The 21,444-nt window shown below is 44.7% G+C and overlaps 1 protein-coding gene across 1 annotated transcript; it reads right to left on the reverse strand.

Moving 5' to 3' along the window:
* Window positions 1-230: 230 nt before the first annotated feature.
* Window positions 231-14,200, reverse strand: DOK2 (docking protein 2). The gene is made up of 5 exons (XM_048512509.1): window positions 13,948-14,200; window positions 12,665-12,961; window positions 11,225-11,315; window positions 9,474-9,655; window positions 231-1,439 (listed from the first exon to the last, which is right to left on the reverse strand). The coding sequence occupies exons 1-5, from the start codon at window positions 14,008-14,010 to the stop codon at window positions 528-530; spliced, it is 1,545 nt and encodes a 514-aa protein (XP_048368466.1). The 5' UTR covers window positions 14,011-14,200; the 3' UTR covers window positions 231-527.
* Window positions 14,201-21,444: the final 7,244 nt, after the last annotated feature.

Genomic DNA, 21,444 nt, shown 5'->3' on the forward strand with positions numbered 1-21,444 from the left:
AGGAATACCAACACACTTACTAAAAGAAAGAATTGGAGCTTGGCAGTATCAGTAGACTGTAACTAGGAGGACTTGAAATGCAACCTGAACAGGACCTTGAATTGTAATGTTAAATGTTGATGTTTAATGTTAATTGTAAAGAGAAGTAAACTGTTTTGTTTAAATTTGGTTCTTTGCAACTCCTTCCAAGTACTGCCCCACAGAACCCACAAGCTGAGGTTACACTACCACTGCCCAAACCTATGCGGGTTTACAATGCTGTTCTGTATTAGATTCTACAATCTTAAATTCAAAAAGTGAGGGGGAGAAAAGCAGAAATAAGGCCTTCACTTTTCTTTTTCCAAACTTAATTCCTCAACTGAAAGCCTTGCTTCTACTTCAGGAAGTTCTCACCTGGATCTTCTCGCCCACTCAAAAATGATAGCCCCTAAGTTATGGATATGTTCCCAACCACCACCACCCTGTATAACTCCCCAGACAACTTAATCCTGTGAACTGGTCATTCCTTTCATCCAATCCCCTCCTATTCACTGTGCATTCTTGTTTTTCTTGAACCTCTGGACAATCTTATCAAATGCTGATTCTTCAAGCAAGTTTTTGTCTTGTTCGGATAGCCTGTGTGTAGAAGATGCTGCCATCTTGGGCACAGAATAGTCATCCAGGTATGGGTTATAGGGATATTCATGGCCAACAGGATCCTCAGGAGTGGCCTGCCATTTCCAAGCATCTCCTTTGATTTCTTGGGGCTCATCATAAACATGGTGGACCAGACCTTCTGTGTCATTATGGACATATTTCAGAACAGCTGAGATCTTGTCCAATGCATCATTTCGGTCACCTCTCATCAGTGGGGTTGATGCCTCCCTAATGGCTTGCTGGGGGCGGTTGCCATTTCTGCTCCCCAGTGACTTGAAGGCAGGATCGAAGGACTCTGCATCCTCCCTGTTAGGCTCCACTTTGATCTGTGGAACTATCATTTTCCCTGCTCTCTCCAGCATCCCAGGTCCATACTGGGGATCTCTTCTTGGAAGGGAATGGGAGAGTTCCGAGTGTGGGTACTGGATGTTGGACAAGGGGCAGCTGGCCACGGGCTTCACCAATCTGCCCCTGTTCACTGGATGTCCCTGACTGCCGGCCCCCAATGAGAGGGATTTGGTGCTGGCTGCATGAGGTGGTTGCCCTTTTTCCACTGCCGTGACTTTTTCCTGCAAAGTGCCTTCTTCATAGGACCGGGTCTCATTGCTAGCCCTGGCAAGAAAAGAAGTCCTTGCGGAGGTGTGGAAAGAGCCTTCCTTGCATTGGTCAGTCGCCCCAGCAGCTCTCTGAGCATTGATGGCTGTTTCAATTACCCGAATGATCTCATCGCCTTGCTGGGTTAAAAATTCCAAGCTGCCTTCCCCGGAAGTGCATCTCCGTCCAGCTTCAAATGTGAACATCACCTAGTAACAGAAATACAGCAGTCACTGGGGTCGGTTATACGGGCAGAAGATTTGCAGATGTCATTGTCCCACACTATCACAAACAGCAGATGTAGAAGAGGATGAGAATGAGCAGTGCCTCTGTGCATTTATGTTTACCTGGACAACAGCCAAATAGTGAGGCATGGCCGCATTCCACATTGAAAAGGACATCTTATACTCATAAAGCTTAAAGTATATTTATAAAACATCTTCTTCAAAATACTGGAGATGTTATTACAATATAGGCACATGTTTTAATAAGTGGTGAAGTTGCAAAAAACACATTTTGACAGTTGATACATAATGAAAATAACAAAAAAAATCATCTGTCTTGACCTTCCTGCCCCGTTCTATTTTCACTTTGGCTCACTTGTTATTCTAGGTTGAGACATAGTAGAAAGAATGGAAATGTTCAGGGAGTACATCAAAGAAACTACAGCCGTTTCCGCACGAATGCAGAAGCGGCCAGGTCGGTGTTTCTGACGCTGACCCGATGACGCTGGGACCTGGAAAGAGCGCGGGGCAGCTGGGACCTGGAGAAAGGAAGCGGGCAGCGGCGCGCGCTTGGGAAGCGCGGCGCCCGGCCCGACCCAGCATGTCCCAGAGCCTCCAGCGTCGCCGAGGCACAGGGACACAGGCCCTGCGCGCCTGCTCCAGCGGCGCCAGGGCGAAGAAGCGTATCCCCAGGCACCGGCGATCTGCTGAAACAGGGACAAGGATAGAAGATGCTGGAGTCGAGGAGGGTGGGGAAGGCGTCTCCGGAAGCCACTGCCGTTAATTTTCGGCAGCTGCTTCAAGGCGGCGTTTCCCCAACAAGAGCGCTTCCGAGGGCGGCGCGAGGGCGGCGCGGCTGCGATGCAGCTGCGCCCCCTGTGCGAACGGCGACCTGGGGACAGCGTTTTTGCCGTCCCCAGGCCGCCATATTCCGCCCGTGCGGAAACGGCCCACGATTCATTTTCTGTCTTCTCCAAAACTGGAAAAGTTGGCCAAACAGTCTTGACCTAGGGGGCTGCTGGTGGTACAAAAAGCAAACACAAACAGACCAGAGTCTTGTCTGGAAAAACAGTTGCTTGCCACTTTCCTCTGCAAAGACAAAGCTTTTTCAGTGGTAGCACCTCACTTCTGAAATGCCATCCTTGGCACTTCTTTTACTCTCCTTTAGAAGAAGAGTTGGATTTATATCCACCCTTTCTCTCCTGTAAGGAGACAGAAAGAGGCTGACAAACTACTTCCCCTCCCCACAACACTCTGTGAGGTAGGTGGGGCTGAGAGAGCTCAGAAGAACTGTGACTAGCTCAAGGTCACCCAGTTGACGTGTGTTGGAATGCACAGGCTAATCTGAATTCCGCAGATAAGCCTCCACATCTCAAGCGGCAGAATGGGGAAATCAAACCCAGTTCCTCCAGATTAGAGTACACCTGCTTTTAACCACTATGTCACTGCTGCTCTTTAGATGCCAGACCAAACATTTCTCTTCACACAGCATTTTAACAAAAGCATTCTACCATTTTAGGCAGTTTGCTTCTAGACTAAGGACTGTTTTATTTATGTCATTCATGTCATTAAAACTCTGTTTTGTGTTGTTATACCCTGAACTGCTTTCATTGGCTGTTGTTATCAGCATGGTTTTTATTTATTTTGATGCTTTTATTGATGTTTGATTTGGAATTGCTAATGTTATTGTTTTTATTGTATTATTATTATTATTGCTGTATGTCACCTCCAGCAGGTCCGGAGAGACGGCACACAAATTTCCTAAATAAAATAAATAATATATGTGGCACAACAGAAGGCAGATGCCATTTTGTGTGAAGCTAATTGCTGAATGAATTTCCCCGAGAAAAGAAGAAAAGTTTTGGGAATGTCTTGTTAAATTTTAATTACCACTTATTAGCCTTGCCTCCTGGAACATTACTATTAAAAAAAGCCAAGACCAAGGAACCAGCAGAAAGGAGCAGCAGTGGACAAGGCAACTGGACCAGGAAGAGCAGAGTGACTCTGGTGTTCATTTTGGAGGGCTTTTCTCAAAGCCACATCTTTTAAAACAGTGTATTTTTAACAGGGGTTTGCAGGGGTTATCTCTTTTTCTCCTTGTAAGGTTGCTAAGAGCTGAGACTGCTGGAGTGGGGCTTAACAGGGGGGTTAACAGAGATGCCTTTAACTCTTTTGTCCTGGGAACACTGCTTCAAAGGTGGGAGGCTCCTGGGGTGGAATGTCATTCAGGTCTTTTATAGTTCCAGATCTCTCTGGAACCAGCCCGGTGCAAAGCGCAATTTCTTTGCTTTTTTCTTTTTTAAAAGAATAAATTAATTAATTCCAATTAATCAAAGGACGATTTTCTTGAGGAATAGTGAGAGTGAACAGAATGTGCAGCTCCAAGGGGCACTTTGAGCTAAAAGTTTAATATCTAAATATCTGAAACAAAAGAAACGAAGATATATATATGGAAGGCAGAGAGCTAGCCAGGCAGGGGGGGATGGGGAGGGCTTTCCAGTGTTTCTGCACTGAGATGATGTCACATGTATGAGCTATCCTGCCACCTCAGGCCAGAAGTGGTGGAGTAGTCGCCCTGGCTGGCAATAGAGCTCCTGGCACTCAAGGAGACGATTGTCAGTTCTCTTGAAGCCAAGGTGGCAACCTGGAGAAGCTGAGAGGAGGCAGAGGGGCAACTAAACAAGGCTTTCCAGGAAGGGACCTAGCAGCCGGGTCCCACTCCCAAAGGTGACATCTCTTCAGAATAATATCCAGGAGAATGAGGAATGCCTCTACCAGGTGACAGAGGGTGCCCAGAGTCTCTGAGGTGGGAAAGTCATATCAGTTCCCTTAGATGGGGCGCCTTCCTTAGCTGAGTGGTCAGATATAAATCTCTGCTTTGAGGATACCCCTCGAGGGGAGGTGGAGGGGAGCTCCTTGGCAGCAGTGGGTGATTCCTGATCATCAGGAATATAGAGAGTTGGGTTTGTGACAGAAGCGTGATGACGCCGCATGGGTGACTTGCCTGCCTGGTCGCGAAGGATTCATAGCGGATGTCTGCGCTTCGCATCTGAATAGGCGCTGTTCAGAGCAGTGCTGCAGGGTGGAGTCAGCAGTTGTGTGGGTCCATATTGGGTACCAATGACATGACTGAGGAAATGCTGGCCGGGGAGGGTTCTGGAGGCGAAATTTAGGCTGGCTGCTAGGAGAAAAAGGTTAAAATCCCAGGACCCCCAAGGTGGCATTCTCAAGGTAAGGAAATACTACCTATTATTCCCTTGTAGCACTAGGAGGCTGAGCTGAGCCATGCAGGAGATACAGGGGTCTCAATGCGTGGATGGAGAAGGAATTGGTTTGCCTGCAAGGCAGAGGGGTTTCAGATTTGCCCCATCAGGAACTGGGGAACCTTTTTTGGGATAAGGCAGAGGCCTGGCCTACAAAAGGGGAACGGCGGGCTTCCATCTTAACCAGCAAGAGGAACCAGGCTGCTGGGGTGCTCGCAACATTACAAACAGGTGGCAGAACAGCTTTTAGAAGCCTGAGTCCCTGGGGAAGAAGCAGAGCAGGAGCTGAGGAGTGACTTAGGTTGGGAATACTAGAGTCCCATGGGGATGCAGGAGGCAGAGAAGGAGGTTTTGCAAATCAACCACACATACAGAGTGAACAACATAGCAATGCTGATAAGTGATAGTGTCTTACACAAAGACTAGAGGGCAAAACAGCACGCCATAATCCCAGGTTAGGGACAGGAAGTAGCCACAAGAGTGTCTCTATGCTAATTGGCCAGAAAGCATTAGACCCTAAAATGCCTGAGAGACTGGAGTACAGAAGTTTTTGAAGGGAGGACATTGATATAGTGGGCATCCTGGGAGGAGACATGGTGGTGAATGGGAAGGGGAGAACCAGTGGGATGCACTGTTGTATTATCCCAGGGTTTTACAGGAAACTCTACAGGAAGGATAGGACAGAGGCGTGGTATTGGGGGTTAGGGAATTTGGCCCTCTACATCAAAGAGAGCATAGTGTGTCACATAAAGATAGACAATGCAGGGGGGAGCTGATTCCTCTACAAGAAGCACTGTGGATATAGCATCAATACCAGGGGTGAAGCATAGTTTAACTTATTCAGGAATATATTATCGTCCCCCCTGACCAAAGCGCACAAGAAGGATTCTAGAGAGATGGAAAAAAAAAAGAAATTAGAGAGAGAGGCCAACAAAAGAAACAAAATATGTACCGAAGTGGTAATAGAAGCTAAGAGTTTAACTATCCCCATATAAACTGGAAAAATGCATGTTTCAGGTCATGAAGTAAGGAGAGAACATTCCTGGACAGTTATGCCTAAATGACTGTAACTTAAGAGCAGATGGTTGTATGAGAACCAACCAGGAGATGTGATCCTAGATCCTAGTTCTATGTGGGACCCAGGACCTGGTGCAGAGGGAGAGTCCAGTGTTGTTGAGCCGATAGGGAACAAGCTGACCCACAATGCTGTCAGATTCAGTATCTCTGCATGCGAGACAAGTGACAACTACTAAATGTTAGTTACATTTGCCTTCTAAGAAAGAAGGAAATTTCTCAAAAGATTAAGGGAGGGGATAGTGAGTCATTAAGGAAGCTGAAAGGAGAAGAGAAGAAATCAAGAGAATGAAAATACTGTCCAAGATGCTTGGAGGTTATTTTAAAAACACAAAGATCTTAAAAGCTCAGCTGGGAATGTGTTCCACAGGTTAGAAAAAGGCAGCACACCAGTCCAAAAGAAAAGCCACCACCATGGTTAACAAAAGGGACGTTGAGGAGAATTATTAGGGAAAAAAAAAAAGATGTCTTTTTAGAAAAATGGAAGTCCGTTTTTCTTTTTTAGAAAATGGAAGTCCAAGTTAACTTTGATAAAGAATACCAGAGAGAGAGAACACAAATGGTGGCAAAAGAGAAGCAAGTTAGCTGTAAAGGGAGGCAAAAGTTACCAAGGATTATGAGGAGCAGCATGGCTGTGAACATCAAAACCAGCAACAAACAAGTGATTCTTCAAGTACATCAAAAAGCAAGGAAGCCAGCATTGGGAAGCGGTAGGCCCGTTAGATGACAAAGGAACAAAGGGTGTGCTAAAAGGTAATGACAGGGAGATTGCAGAAAAGCTGAATGAATTCTTTGCATCTGTCTTCACCCAAGGAGGAGGTGAGGGACATTCCTGCACCTGAACCAAGCTTCTTAGGAGGCGAATCCGAGGAACTAACGAAGATAGTGGTAGACTAAGGAAGAAGATTCTGGCAGCCATTTGATAAAACTAAAATGCTACCAAATCCCCTGGCCCAGATTGCATTCACCCAAGAAGGTTCTTAAAGAGCTCAAGCATAGAAATTGCTGATGTTCTCACTTTTAATATGCAAGCTTATCCTTGAAATCAGGCTCCATCCCTGAAGAGACTGGAAGATGGCCAATGTCACACCAATCTTTAAGAAAGGATCTAGGGGGGACCCGAGGAAATTACAAGGACACAGTCAGTTTGACATCTGTTCCTAGTGAAATTAGTAAGAATCTGTCATTAAAGATAAAATTATTAGAAAGCATGTAGAAAAGCAAGACCTGCTGAGAAAAGAGTCAGCATGAAAGCTTTTTTGCAGAGGCAAATCCTGTCTTACAAACTTACTAGGAGTTCTTTAGAGGGATGTATGAAATTGGCATGTGGATAAAGGGGAACCAGTGGACATTGTCTACTTGGATTTCCAAAAGGCTTTGACAAAGAGTTCTCTCACCAGAGACTATTGAGAAAACTCAGCAATGAAGGAATAAGAGGGGAAGTCCTCCTATATGGATTAAAACTGGTTGAGAAGCAGGAAGCAAAGAGTGGGTGTAAATGGGAAATTCTCACCAATGGAGAGAGATGTGGGGAGTGGTGTCCCCCAAGGATCCGTGTTGGGACCAGTGCTCTTTAACCTGAATTACCATAAACTGATGACCTGGAGAGTAAGAGGGTGCTTGGAGTAAGCGTGGTGGCCAAGGATTTGCGAGATGATACCAAGATTATGTGAGTGTGGTGAGAACCACAAAAGGATTGCGAGGGAGACTCCAAGCGGTTACCTTGATAGAATTAGGTGGAGTGTTGGCTAAGAAATGGCAAATACAGTTCAATGTAGCAAAATGTAAGTGATGCACATAGGAGGGCAAAAAATCCAAAGAGCTTCCACATACCAACGCTACAGGGGTCAGTGCTATCAGTCACAGAACCAGGAAAGGGATTTGGGCGTCTTAGGGTTGATAGTTCCATTGGGAATGTAAACAAACTCAATGTATATAACAGCAGCTAATGAAAAAAAGAAAGGCAAGAGCTCTATGCTGGGGATCATTAGGAAAGGAATTGATAATAAAACTGCCCAAAATTTGTCATGCCCTTATATATAAAGCTTGATGAGTCGCGGCCGCACAGAATTACTGTGTTTCCCAGTTCTGGTCACCACATCTCAAAAGGATGTTATGATAGAGATTGAAAAGAAAGTGCAGAGAAAGGGAACCGCCGAGGATGAATTAGCAGGGACTAGGAGCACCTTCCTATATGAGGAAGAAGGCTTGCAGCGTTTGTGGGGACTCTTTGGGTTTGGAAAGGGAGGCGATCCTGAGGGGGGACATGATTGAAGTCTATAAAATTATGCATGGGAGTGAGAAAATGTTGACAACCAAGAAATTTTTCTCTCTTTCTCCACAACCCACTAGAACCAGGGGGCATTCATTGAAGAATGCTGGGGGGAAGAATTAAGAACTAATAAAGGAAACACTTCTTCCACGCAACGTGTGATTGGTGTTTGGAATATACTACCACAGGAGGTGGTGATGGCCTATTTAAACTGGATAGGCTTTTAAAAGGGGAAACTTGAACAGATGAGGTTATAGGAGGAGAAGTCTGAGATTTGTGGCTGCCAATCTTGATCCCCTCTTTGATCTTAGAGATTGCAAATGGCACATGGTCCAGGTGCTTGAGAGCAACAGCTACATGAGGTAAACCATTGCTTTCACATCATTGTGAACTCCCAAAGGCACCTGGTGGAGCCACTCAGCGTGCCAGCAGAAAGGCTGGACTCGAAGTGGACTCTGGTGCTGAATCCCAGCTAGCTGTGACGTTCTTATGTTCTTCATCGTTTGAAGCAGAGCTGGATAAGCTTAAAATGGTCTGTGCCTGGGTGGGATTGCTAGCAGCCACCATGAAACCCCAGGCCATGATCCCCCCTTCCATATATATATACACACACACACACACACACACACACACACACACACACACACACACACACACACACACACACACAATGCTTGTGTAGAGCAAGTATACTGCTATCTCCCTGCACGTCCTTGCTCAGTTCCTCTGGGCCTCAGAGCATCATGCATTCCTGGAATTGTATACTCCTTCCCTTCCCCATCTTGAAGTTAGGATTGCTAGGAACCCCTGTGCCACCAGTAGGGAATCGAGAGTAGGGTTTCCAGATCCAGGTTAGGAAACTCCTGGAGATCTGGGGGTGGAACCTGAGGAGGACAGGGACCTCACTGGAGTACTGAGAGTGTTTGCTTGGAAATCATGTGAAACAGCACTTCAGTAATCCAGCCCATTTGGGAGATCACTGAAGATGCGTCATGCTTAGGCATGCCAATATTCTCACACTTGGGAGGAGGCCGTTGGAAGCCTCGGTTTCACATGAAACTGGAGAATATCTAAAAGCAAGCTGGTTTTATTAAGATGCATCAATCAAATGACCTCATCGAAATACCATTTACTGGAGTGTTCCTTGGTCACTCTTGGTTCAAATTACAGAAGCAACCAAGCAGAGGTTCCAAAACTCATGGGATACCCGCTATAGGAGTTATCCTCCAAACATCCACAGTTCCTCCAGGAGGAGCTTGAATTTTCTGTATTCTGAAGATGAGCTGTAATTCCAGGGGACCTCCGGGTCTCAGATCAAATGGAAGATACGGCATTGCTACTTGAAAAGCAGCAGATCTCCACACAAGCGTGGGCGTGGAATGATAAATACTGGAACCCTACCACTATTACCTTGTCATGACCAAATCTCCGCAAGAACTTGTATGGCCAGGTGTAGAGCACATTTCCCTTCTGTATGCTGCATAGTTCTAAAGCATCCACCTTGGCTCGAAGGAGAAACCTGCCCCTGAGTTGACAGTGTTCAGAAGCCTGTGTTGTCTTCACTTTCACAGGGAACTCTTTTACAGAAGTCACTGCAGATGAACAAAGATGATATTGTTAAATACAATTAATGCCCAGCAGCCTCCACCCTGCTGAGCACTGGCAATGAGGACAAACTCCTGATGGCCTCAGGACATCTACTCTTATGCAGGCCAGGGAGATAGCTTCATCCCTCATTCCTAAGATTATAACTGCATCTGCTTTGGCCAAGCCACAAGATGTAGTGCACAGAACACTTCCAAGATTCTAGCAGAGAAGGAAGCCATGGACAGGCCAGAGGCAGTATGCAGAAAAGCAACACTTAGCATTGAGGCATGGGATAGGAACCAGAAAATGCCATGGCCGTTCTGCCATTTACTGTTAGACATTTTAATTTCTGTTTCCCAAACCTCTTTTTCTCCCAAGAATTTGAAAAATGCAAAAGTTTGTGCAGAACGGGCATGAATCATGAGACTGCAAGCAGAGGGTCCATAGACTGTGGGTAGGAAACTGGGAGGGGATGATAAATGACTGGGGAGCACCAAGCAGCTGGGAGCCACATCTCTGTACAAGGCCTAGGCTTCAAAACCACACGGCAGGAAGAGGATGCGTGATAGCTTCAGCAGAGGCAGACTTTCCATGACGCCTTTGTGAAAGCACTTCGCTGAGTTAATACTGCAGCCTCACTGTCACCTCAAGCGCATTTCTTGTGCCTTTCTTTCACAGGCTGACTCACTGCGAAGGGCAGCAGGTATGCCCAGCCCAGCCCAGCCCAATTTTGGGGTTTGGAGCCTTAGTCCAGCAGACACAGGTTTAAAGCCCTGTCCACAAATGGGAATCTGTGGATGAATTTGATTCGGCTTCCCTGGGAGCTGATGGAACTGCTGAATAGATGTATACACAAACATACACATAAGCTACTGTGTCAGAACCTTGGTCTATCAAGGGCTGTTTCCCCACTTGCCTTTTGTTATGTGCTACTCGCTCTAAATAACACGGGGTCTAGCAGCACTCCCCACTACCGGAGCAGCAACAATGCAGCCGCCCCGATTCTGCCGCCCTCGCGACCCCTCAGCTCACGTCATTTCTGCCCCTGTTCAGAATGGCGCCTTTTGCAAAACCCCATGCAGAGTGCGGGCAGTGGCGAGCATGACGAAGCCCGGTAAGCCTCGCTTTTCTTTTCAAAGTGGGGAAATGGCCACGGTCATAATTATCTACTCCTGTTGGTAGCAGCTCTCCAGGGATTCAGGTAGAGGTTTTTCGTGTCACGCACTACCTGATCCTTATATCTGAAGATGCTGAGGATTGAGCCTAGGATCTTCAGCATGGAAAACAAATGTTCTGTCACTGAATCCCCTCTCTCCACTGAATCCATCTCTTATCTTCAACATACAACCGCAATTACAAAAGGTGGGGCACAGAATGGCTCCGCAGTTTTTTCACCCCAGACCTTCAGCTGGACTTTTCAGAGCCTTTGTGTAGGGCTACTTACCCTGCTTGACTCTCCCCATACACTGCCATCCATCCAATAGATTAACCATCAGTCTGCCCATCTTCCTGACTGGTGTGGCAGAGGCAGAGCCTTCCCCTCTCCCACAGGGTCTCTTCTGCTTCAACATTACCTGTGCATGTGGAGCTGTAAAGAGAGTTCTCTGCCATCAAGACAGAAGTGGTCTTGCCTTTCAGGAGATCCTTCCAGTCTTCCTGGCTTTTCTAGAACCCATAGAAGATAGAATCTACCATGACTAAAAAGCAATCCAGGGACCAGTTATATTAAGTCACACTTCAGTTTTTAGAAAGACTTCATTCAAGTAGCTGCCCAGCATAGGTAGCTGCTATTGGATGCCAGAAGAAATTGAGCTCTGACCAAAAATCACAGTTTTTCAGTAGACACTCCTAAACTGTCCTACTCAGCTTCAGATTTCCATGGAGGTGATTTGCATCACTCAGTACACTGAGAACATGGGCAAGCTATGGCATCTAATGAAGCTGGTAGTCTGGTAATTGTCTCAGTGTGTCTAGTTGTTAGTTTAGGATTGGGGAAACCTGGGTTCAAATCTGAACTCCAGTATGAACCCCATTAAGTGATAGGCCTCTCTCTTTTCTCTCTCAGTCTAATTGTCTCCTCAGGGGAGTGGTGAGAATAAAATGAAGGGGGGAAATCCATTTACACTACCCTGAGCTCCTTAGAGAGACAAGATTAAAATATGTCAGGTACATTGCACAAAGTACCTGAAGCTTCCATTTCATCCTTAATAAAAGCATTGTCTGGGCCACTCCTTCCTGTCCATTCCATGTTATTTCACCAAGGAACTGATAGAGGTCCTTCATGGTTCTCTCCTCCTCTTTCTTCTCTATACCTTCTAGGAAGTGGAGAAGACCAAGATGACTGATCCCAAGATCACCTAGTGAGCTTCATGACTGAATGGCTGTCTGAACCCAGATCTCCCTGGTCTATATCTCCACTATACCTTAGGCATCTGACCTTCTGAGCACTTTTCCTACTTAGCACCACTTTTCTTACTGGACCAGCAGCCTAGTTTGTTTCTTCCCCCCTTCCTAGCAAACAGTCCAGCCTGGGGTGGTTTTCTCCCATCAAACACAACTGTGCTCATAGAAGCTGCACTTTCCTGCTGAACAGTTAAGCTATTGCAAACAGTACATTTCAGCAGCTCAGTCAATGGATAAGAGGTATTGCAGGCAACTGGGATTGAGATAGAGAAGAAGAAGAGTTTCGATTTATATCCACCCTTTCTCTCCTGTAGGAGACTCAAAGGGGCTTACAATCTCCTTGCCCTTCCCACATCACAACAAACACCCTGTGAGGTGGGTGGGGCTGAGAAAGCTCCAGAAAGCTGTGACTAGCCCAAGGTCACCCAGCTGGCATGTGTGGGAGTGTACAGGCTAATCTGAATTCCACAGATAAGCCTCCACAGCTCAGGCGGCAGAGCTGGGAATCAAACCCGGTTCCTCCAGATTAGAATGCACCTGCTCTTAACCACGCACTACGCCACTGCGTAGACAGACTGCATAGGACCTAGCCTCATCCCTATTATCCTCACCAAGAAAGCATGTTCACAAACCACGAGGATCCAGTCAGCTGCCTCAGTTTTCTTAGCAGCCAGCAGGTAGCACATCTGTGTGGTTTCCAGGAAAAAAGCAATGGTTTCTTTTGGGTTGCTGGCTTCTCCGGAAGCCTCAGCCACATGAACACAGTCACTCAGTTTGATGAGGTGTTTGCTGTTTCCAGCTTTCTTTGCAGTTTCTGTAGACAGAAGGCCGGAACCCTCCAGGAGCTCCAGAGAGGCATCCGCGCAGAGACTCCCACTGTACAACACGCCCCAGAACTTCCGCCATTTCTAAAAACACGAAGAGAAAAACACACAACAGAAAGTTCACCTGGTCCTGCCCTTCCCTTAGCATTCAAGCCAAGGCCTATGTGCTTGGCCAGAGAGAAGAGAGATGTTGCTGCTGTCCTCACTGACTGAACTGCTAAATGTGCTTCAAAGTTGTGATGCGGTCAAGTCAGGAAGAGTTTTCTATACATACATGCACGCACTCATATGCACTGTTGATTGTGGAGGGCATCAGGAGTTGCTATAATCGGGGTTGGAGGATCCTGGATGGTGTGTCAAGATGCACTTTTTTTGCTTCAATTTGATATGGATGGGATTTGCTCATCCTGAGGGTCTGATAACATCGAAATGTAGGAAACACCTTGACGAATCAGATCAAAGCCCATCTACTGTGGCATTCCCTTTGAAGCAATAGTTACATCCCTCTGGAACATCCAAGGAATTGAAAGCTGGAGTAGCGTTGTCTGGACTCCTGCCTTAGATATCATGCTAATATGATACTTCATCTAATTGCTTTTGTAAACAACCATTACTCATGGCCATCATAACCTGCTGTTACAATGAATACGTGTTGCCTAAAGAAGCATTTCTTTTACCCTATTTTTCACCCAAGGCATATCAAAGGCTGGCAAGGGTACTTTCACCTAAGTTCAATTGTTGATGACTGAGGATTTCCTCCTTTCTTTGTTTAGTAAACTATTTGCTCTTCAGGCACCTTTCAGCATCCTACCCAGACATCTCTCAAGAGGTTCAGATGCAGACCTGAACAACCACCGAACTGCCTGTTTCCATTCCTAAACAAGTGTGTAATTGACTTCAATGGGGCTGAGCAGCTGAATAAGCTTTGAGGAGGGGTAGGTTGATGGCATTCAGACTAAGCATTGCTATTCAGGAAATATGAGGAAGTCACAGTGTGGATCTGTGACCATCTCAGCAAAAGAAGCCTACCGCAAGAAGCAAAAGCTGGAACTGCCGCCCATAGGACTTACCTTCCCAAAAGTTTGCTGCTGCTGCAAGTACAGAAAGCCTTGCTTCACAACTCCATCTTCCATCTTCTAGCGATGATTTAGAAAACCACAACTTTGCTCACTCTTCTTCTAGACAGCTGTCAGTGTTTCTTTCCCTCTTGCATGCCTGCTGCTCCACTGGAGCTGAATAGCCTCTCTTTCAGCAATTCTATTTCCAGTTATTTCCCCGCCTTTCTTCTCTTTATTTGTGTGTGTGTGTGTGTGTGTGTTTCACATGTCAGCTTCCTGCATTGGTAGATCTTACCAAAAAGGGTAGAAACAAATGCTTACGCAGATCACTGCATCAAAACACACAGAAACCGCGAACAGCACATGTCTAATATCTGATGTCTATTGGTTTCTGTTTTTTAATAACTGGGCATTTTTAATTACTTGTGTTTTATACTGTGGGCTGCCTCAAGCAGGACTCTGAAGAAATGGCATAAAATATTTTAAATAAAGGAAGAAATATATGGCAATACAAAAGTTGATCACACTTAAAGTAGCTGTTATTTTTATGTTTGATTTCAGCATTTGATTTTAGAGCTTAAAGCCAGCTTGTGACAGCTAGCATGCAAGCAATGGTATTTGCCAGCTAACATGCAACTGTGCGCAGCAAATAGACTTACTTCATTAATCTAAGCCAGCAATGAACATACCTTCCCTTCCGTACTGTTAAATGGAGATGAAACGGACTACATGTATATATAAAATCCTTAATATTAATTTTTCCATTTTCATACAATCCAGTGATTATTACTTCTTTCTGCTATTGACATAAAATAAAGGAAATGTTTAAAAATCTGTGGTCAATTTTAAAATTCAAATGTTAATATTTGGAGGAGGGTCATACTTTAATTTTGGCCTTCCTTTCTCAGCAAGTTTGGTACACCAAATAAAACTGATTTCAATGCCATCCTAGCAGATGGGGTTGATTTGCATTCCAGATAATTGGCTTGGAATAGCCATTAGACCCATCACAGCACAGAATTATTTTCCAGTTATGCTATGTAGAAGCTTAGAGGACACTGTCAGAGGCACTTATCACTGATAGAGCTTGGAGATGTGCCAGAGTGACACCAGTTATCCAGCCATTAGTTTATTCCAGCATAAACCAATGATTGGCAAAACTCTAAAGAGTGATTTTGTGATACAAAGTTCCCTCAGAGCAGGACTCTGCAATGCTGTTAGATTACTCTAGCAAAGGAGAGAGAAGTTAAGGACTCCCCTTGAGTTCAATGGAAAATTAACAGTGACTGTTCCCACTCTAGAGCTAAGAACGTATAGGATTCCACCCAATAGCCAACAGCAACACATTAACAGCATTGTGTAAATGTCAGGCAAGAAATCCAGACCTCAGAGGATGGGTCATGCAGCTACATCACTCTGGCCTCATGCTTAGTGTATCCTCAGGGATTTACAGATGTTGGGGATAGTGCCAAAATGGCTTTTTGCACAAACAAACCAAGACAATAATAATTTGTAAAAACATATTGCTAAATTTCCTCCCAACAGGTATTCGAAACACAAGGATGAATCCAACAGGAACCTCAACACTAGCATCCTCCAATCTTTCCAGACTCAGATCTCATCTCCAGGCAGCAGCATGGGGCCCCGCTAAAGGTGACAGGAAGTCCCATGGTATCAGAGCCATGTAACAGGAAGAGAAGTCAGAGATGTGACTTCTCTAGAGTCAAGGCCAGACTTATGGGAAGCAGACCAAGGCCATGTAAAACAGTAAATGCAAAACAAGCATCAGGGGGGTACACCATACTGAAGCTGGAGCTTGTACTTTCAGTTTCCACTGAGCCCGTCACACCTGCCATTTTCCGATATCTTCAAAACTATAATGTCACAATTGCCAGGAAAAACCAACTTTATTAATGAACTTTATACACTGAAATGACATGCAGATGAGCTGCAACCAGAGGAAACTCCATGGGAACATTCTGCAAATGGCGGCAGCACAGAGTCTTCACAAGAGAACAGAAAATGAGAGGCACAAGCTACTCAGTGGAAACTGAAAGTAACAGCTAGAGTGAAGAGTGGTGGGGAAAGAACTGCTTTCCCTGCCAACACTTTATTTGTCTGTGCTATGTAGGCAAAAATGTCAAAATGGTTCTTTTTAAAACATCTGCAAGAAGTTTTATTTATGTTGTGCAGAAAGGACTTCTTTCTCCACCTCATCAAAAACATCTGCTGCTCTCCTCGCAGCAAGCAGGAGACATTTTGCAAGTTACTTCGGGGTGGGGGGGTCACTTGTTTAGCATTTTCACTGGAAACCAGGTTGAGCTGAAATAAAATGTCCTGAGGCCATTTTAGGGGGGGGGGGGGGAACTGTGTGGAGTTCCTTCCCAAAACACTTATTTAATGTCTTATGGTGTTTTATTTGTGCTGTGCAGAAAGGGCCAGAGATTGTAGGGGAAAGCTGTAATGAGGACTGGTGTCTCATGAACCTTCCTGTGCTAAACAGAATCTTCTGCACTGCTGAGTGACTGAGTGACACACTGCCAGTGTGTGTGCAAAGGGGTTGGAAGCTTCACATGCTTGCTGTCTGAAGGTATATTACCATCAGATTGTGTCTCTCTCCCCTCCAAAAGAAGGACAAAAATGGTGACATGCAATGGGGCTCCACCACCTGATTGTGACCCATGGTTGAAGACTACGGCTCTACATAAGTCTTCCACCCAAGGATGCAAGGATAAAGCTCTCCACATGAGCCACCATGGGAAGGGAGTTCCACACCACAGTGTGTGACTACTGCATGTTGCCCCCCATGGTGGTTCTTCCTCTCTGCAAAGCCCATGTTAGGCTAGATTCGGTAAAGCTGTTTCGGCTCTTAAAGCAGTGAACCAATTGGGACATGCCAATTCCATACAGCAAAATGAAAGCCATATAACTGCAGTGAAATCTGGGGAAATTGCTATATTAGAGACCAGAAATGAAGGCCAAAACCTGGATTTGGATTGTACTCTCATTTGAGTACACAGCTATTGTACTCTCATTTGAGCTACACAGCTCTTTCCAACTGATTGCACATTTGCAACCGACTCATTTTTTTAATGGAATGTCCAGACTGAATTGATCCTTGTGCTGGTGGATTTATTTAAGCACTTATATGCCACTTTGCTCTACAATGGGAACCCAAGGAACTTGAGCCCTTTGGGGATAAGGCGGCCTATAAGTTTAATAAAATAAAATAAATAAAATAAAACTTACAAAACAAAAATGTAAACAAAGAGTAGGAAAAAATAAAGCCTCAGAATAAAGGGTGGGTTATTCTGTCTATCCCGCTGTCCAGGAGCAGTCTTACAGTGCAATCCTAGGAAGAGTTACTCCAGTCTAAGCCCATTCACTTCAATTGGCTTAGACTAGAGTAACTCTGCATAGGATTAAGATGTCAGCCAATCAGCAACAGAGGCAGCTGCTCAGGGCCCCAAACCCACAGCCCATACCCTCAAAAAGAGAGCAGGAAAGACCAAGCTCATGCCTTCTCCTGCAACTGCCCGGTCTGGAGCTCAAGAAGATGGCTTCCTTCCAGCAGTGACTCTTTTCCACCTTGCACAGAGCAATGGCCATCCCTTGCTTGGTCCAGGTAGAGGGCAGGAAGAGGGGAGCAGTGATTCTGGGCTCTCTCAAGGATTTTCGCCCCAAACCCCAGAATAACTAAGACCACCCCTGCCTCTCCCATCAGATCTTCCTCCTTTGGCTCATGACTGTAATTCATTCCTCTGGGGCCAAAAAGACAGAGATGGGCTCAACTATGGAACATAGCTACAGCTGGCTGGTGTTCCAATTCCCTCCCCAAGTTATAATGGTAGCCAGATGCAGGCAAAATCCTTCACAGCTGCTGCAAGATGAAAAACACACTCTACAAATATCATGTCAGTATCGATTTAACCCTTCCAGACTCACTCATCAACGCTGGATCATATTAATAATGATGACGATTATAATTATATATGATGATAATTTGTCACAGTAATAGCTTTTCTCATTGCAGTGGTGCATTCATTTGCTCCCTGCCTTCTTCATCATTGCTGATACAGAGATAGTATATGTGAGGGCATAATGAAGAAGACATGGAGCCTGTATCATAAACGAGAAAAAAAAAGAAATCCTTGCAATCTGGGCTCAACATCAGCGGAAGGGAAGATTTGTGTCTTACATTTTGCTAAAAAGAAACAACTGTGTGATAAGAATAACACCAAAGTCTTAGATCTGGTAAAAAATAATAAATGAAACAGATACTGAAGCAGCTTGGACCTGATAAAGTGTAGGAAGGTGCCCCCATCCCCCATTGTTTCCAATGGGAGCTAAGAGAAGGTGGGGGCTACACCTTTGAAGGTCCATAACTTTGGACACCCTGAACCAAACTTCACCAAACCTGGGTGGTATCATCAGGAGAGTCTCTTACCGGTTTTGTGAAGTTTGGTCCAGGGGGTACAAAGCTATGGACTCCCAAAGGGGGTGCTCCATCCCCACTGTTTCCAATGGGAGCTAATAGAAGATGGGAGCTATACCTTTGAGGGTACATAACTTTTGACCCCCTGAACCAAACTTCACCAAACCTGGGTGGTATCATCAGGAGAGTCTCCTAAAGATACCCTGAAATTTTGGTGCTGCTAGCTTAATAATTTCACCCCTGACAGCAAACAACCCCCACATTTCCCCCAGATTCTCCTTTTAAATCCACCCCCTTCAGCATGGATTTAAAGGGAGAATGTGAGGTCCCCAGTTTAAACATTGAAAGTAATGCTGTTTCAGTTCAAACATTAAAATAATGCTGTTTCCACTCCAAAACAGCATCACTTTCAATATTGTTTTAACTGGGGACCCCAGATTCTCCCTTTAAGGTGGATTTAAAAGGAGAATTTGGGCTCTCTAGTTTAAACACCATTGAAAATGATGCTGTTTGGGGGTGGATTCCAGCATCACAGTGGCTGCTCATGGGGGGGACTCAGATTTTGCACCAGGCTCCATTTTTCCTAGCTACACCTCTGCCCAGAAGGGAGGGCAGAAGGGGCTGCCAGCTGGGAGCCCAGCTGGTGGGGGCGGGGGAGGGCAGAGCATGGGAGTCTGCTGTCTCTGGCCTCGGAGAGCTGCTTTTATAAGCACTGGGGCCGGGGGTGGGGCTTGGGGAGGTGTGGCCATGCCCCAGGGGCAGGTGGGGCATGGCCCCGCCCCCACCCCCACAATATTCTATTACTACGTCCCTGCATATGTGGTAGACATGTAAACAGGCAAAATTGTTTTGGGATATGATTTTTTAAAGAAATCAAAAGATTTTGAGAATAACAATTGAAAAAAACCTGAGGCATTTCTGTTGGGGTTTATGGGGAAAAGTATTTCTGATCATACCAAACACTTTTTATGTGAATAACAACTGCAGTAAGGATTTTATATGCATACAAATGGAGGGATAATAAAATTCCAACAAAACAAGACTGGATCTTGAAAGTCACAGAGTATGCAGAGATAGCAAGGCTGACAGTGGTTATAAGAGACAAGAATATGGATGATTTTCTTAATGACTGGAAATCCTTTGCGGACTACTTACTGAAAACATATATAAACAGAAAAACAATGGCAGCATTTGAGACTTAAATGAAAATAGTGTACTGAATTAAGGCAATTTTATAAGAAGGACTAAGTGGAAAAAACCTAGATATTAATTATAACCAAGGAGTTAGATTTATGTTTGGATCCATAGTGAGGAAGCTGGAAGTCACTGTATATATGTGTAGGGGTGTGCATATGTGTTTTTTCCTTTTTTAATTTAGTATTATTATTATAGGGGGAGGGGGAACTAGATCAGGATCTCTTCTTTATCTTTCTATCAAGGAAATAGGGAAAATAGAGCCCAGGGCAGACTCTGAATTTTCTGCCCCCCCCCATGGGCCCCCACTCCACCCCCAACACCCCACGTTTCCTTTTTAAAAATTATTTTCCTCTCATTAGTAAAACTGAGTACAAAGTATTAATAATCATGAGTATACTTAGTATAAGGAATTCTGTAGGGGAAGTTCAGAGAGGGAATTTGTTGGAGAGAAGGGGGGGAAGGGTGAGGTGTTTTTTAAATCTTACAGTGATCTCTGTCTCATTTCCATTATTGTTATTTGGTTGAATAGTCTGGGGGGTTAAGATATAAGACTATAGAATTACCGGAATTTATACCTTATTATAACTTAATCACTACTGGATAACCTGAACCAAGATATTAACGTAAAAATAATATAATTTTTTCCTCTAAGGCAGCTATATCAACCAAGCTTTATCTCTTTTCTTTTTGTATTATTTCTCTTTTCCTTTTTTGACCTTTCCATTTAAAATGTATCTGTGTTTTGTCCTTTTAATACCAATAAAATTTATTACAAAAAAACCCCCCATGATCACACACTCACGCCAAGCTGGCTCAGAAATGGATTTTAAAAAACACATTGTGGTCAAAGTGCTCAGGAAAACAACAGAGGTAAAATGAAGGGAAAACATTTCCAGAATCAAACAAAGGAAAACCCATGCAGAAGGGGGGAAAGGTTGCATTTGATGGCAAGATACATTGTTAACAACTCGTGCAGACTAGACCTTTGTAGTAGAACAACAAGAACACATCATGAGATCAATGAACAGCATCTGGCATCAAGCAGAGCAGTTGTTGGACACAGGCTAGGATGAGACAGTGTGTCTGGAATGCAACAAAGACAAACAAAATGGTATCAAAGTGACTACATCCTAATAGTGTCTTCTGGATTACACATGAGAAGCTGGAGTTTCTCAACCCAGAAATAGGTGGTGATTTACACCTGCCCAGCCAACAGGATGCAAAGTACTACAGGTCTCACTGGAAGAATATTCAATATCCAAACCTTTTAATCCCCTGCCTGCTTGTAAATCGAATGGAACCTCAGTACACTTGAATACAGCTTCCATTTTTTCATCTGGACCTACTGTTCCTACTCTCCCATACCTCCAGAAGTAAGGCGGTCAATGGGTGGAGGGATCTAACCTGCTTCTGCCATTAGGGGAATAATTGAATGTCATTCAAAGTAGAAAACACCAGCAGTAAAGATTGTAGAAGGTGGTAGAAAGGTGATGCAAATTAGTTATGACTCATTTGCTTTTTAACCAATAGTTCCTCCATCTCTGTAATTTGGAAGGTAGGACCTTGTGACTACAACTTTACTCTAGATGGAAATATATGGATGGAATATACATCAACCAAATATTGTCCTCTGCTTTAAATCATTTACAGAACAATCTACCTCTCAAATTATACCCACTGGGCAGGATAGTATCTTAAACTGACTTATGCTGGTGAAACCCAGCACGGTGCATCACCATGCCAATATCCTCATGTAAGCACGATTGTGAAGGTACAAGGGAGATAAATTGACCAGAGCTGGGATGTGGTGGCAAAAGAGGTGATTTTGTGTCAAGCTCCGTGACTCACCCTGTCTTCCCCCCAGAGATTTGGAAGGC

The sequence above is a fragment of the Sphaerodactylus townsendi genome, linkage group LG12 (genome assembly GCF_021028975.2).
Source record: "Sphaerodactylus townsendi isolate TG3544 linkage group LG12, MPM_Stown_v2.3, whole genome shotgun sequence".
Taxonomy (NCBI): domain Eukaryota; kingdom Metazoa; phylum Chordata; class Lepidosauria; order Squamata; family Sphaerodactylidae; genus Sphaerodactylus; species Sphaerodactylus townsendi.

Bases quoted from the DNA above. Each gene is read 5' to 3' on its own strand.
- DOK2 (XM_048512509.1), bottom strand. From the start codon at position 14,010: ATGGAAGATGGAGTTGTGAAGCAAGGCTTTCTGTACTTGCAGCAGCAG. The intron at 12,962-13,947 runs GTAAGTCCTATG...TCGTGTTTTTAG, and splicing joins AGCAGCAAACTTTTGGGAAG to AAATGGCGGAAGTTCTGGGG. The intron at 1,440-9,473 runs GTAATAGTGGTA...TTCTGTTACTAG, and splicing joins GGAGATTTGGTCATGACAAG to GTGATGTTCACATTTGAAGC.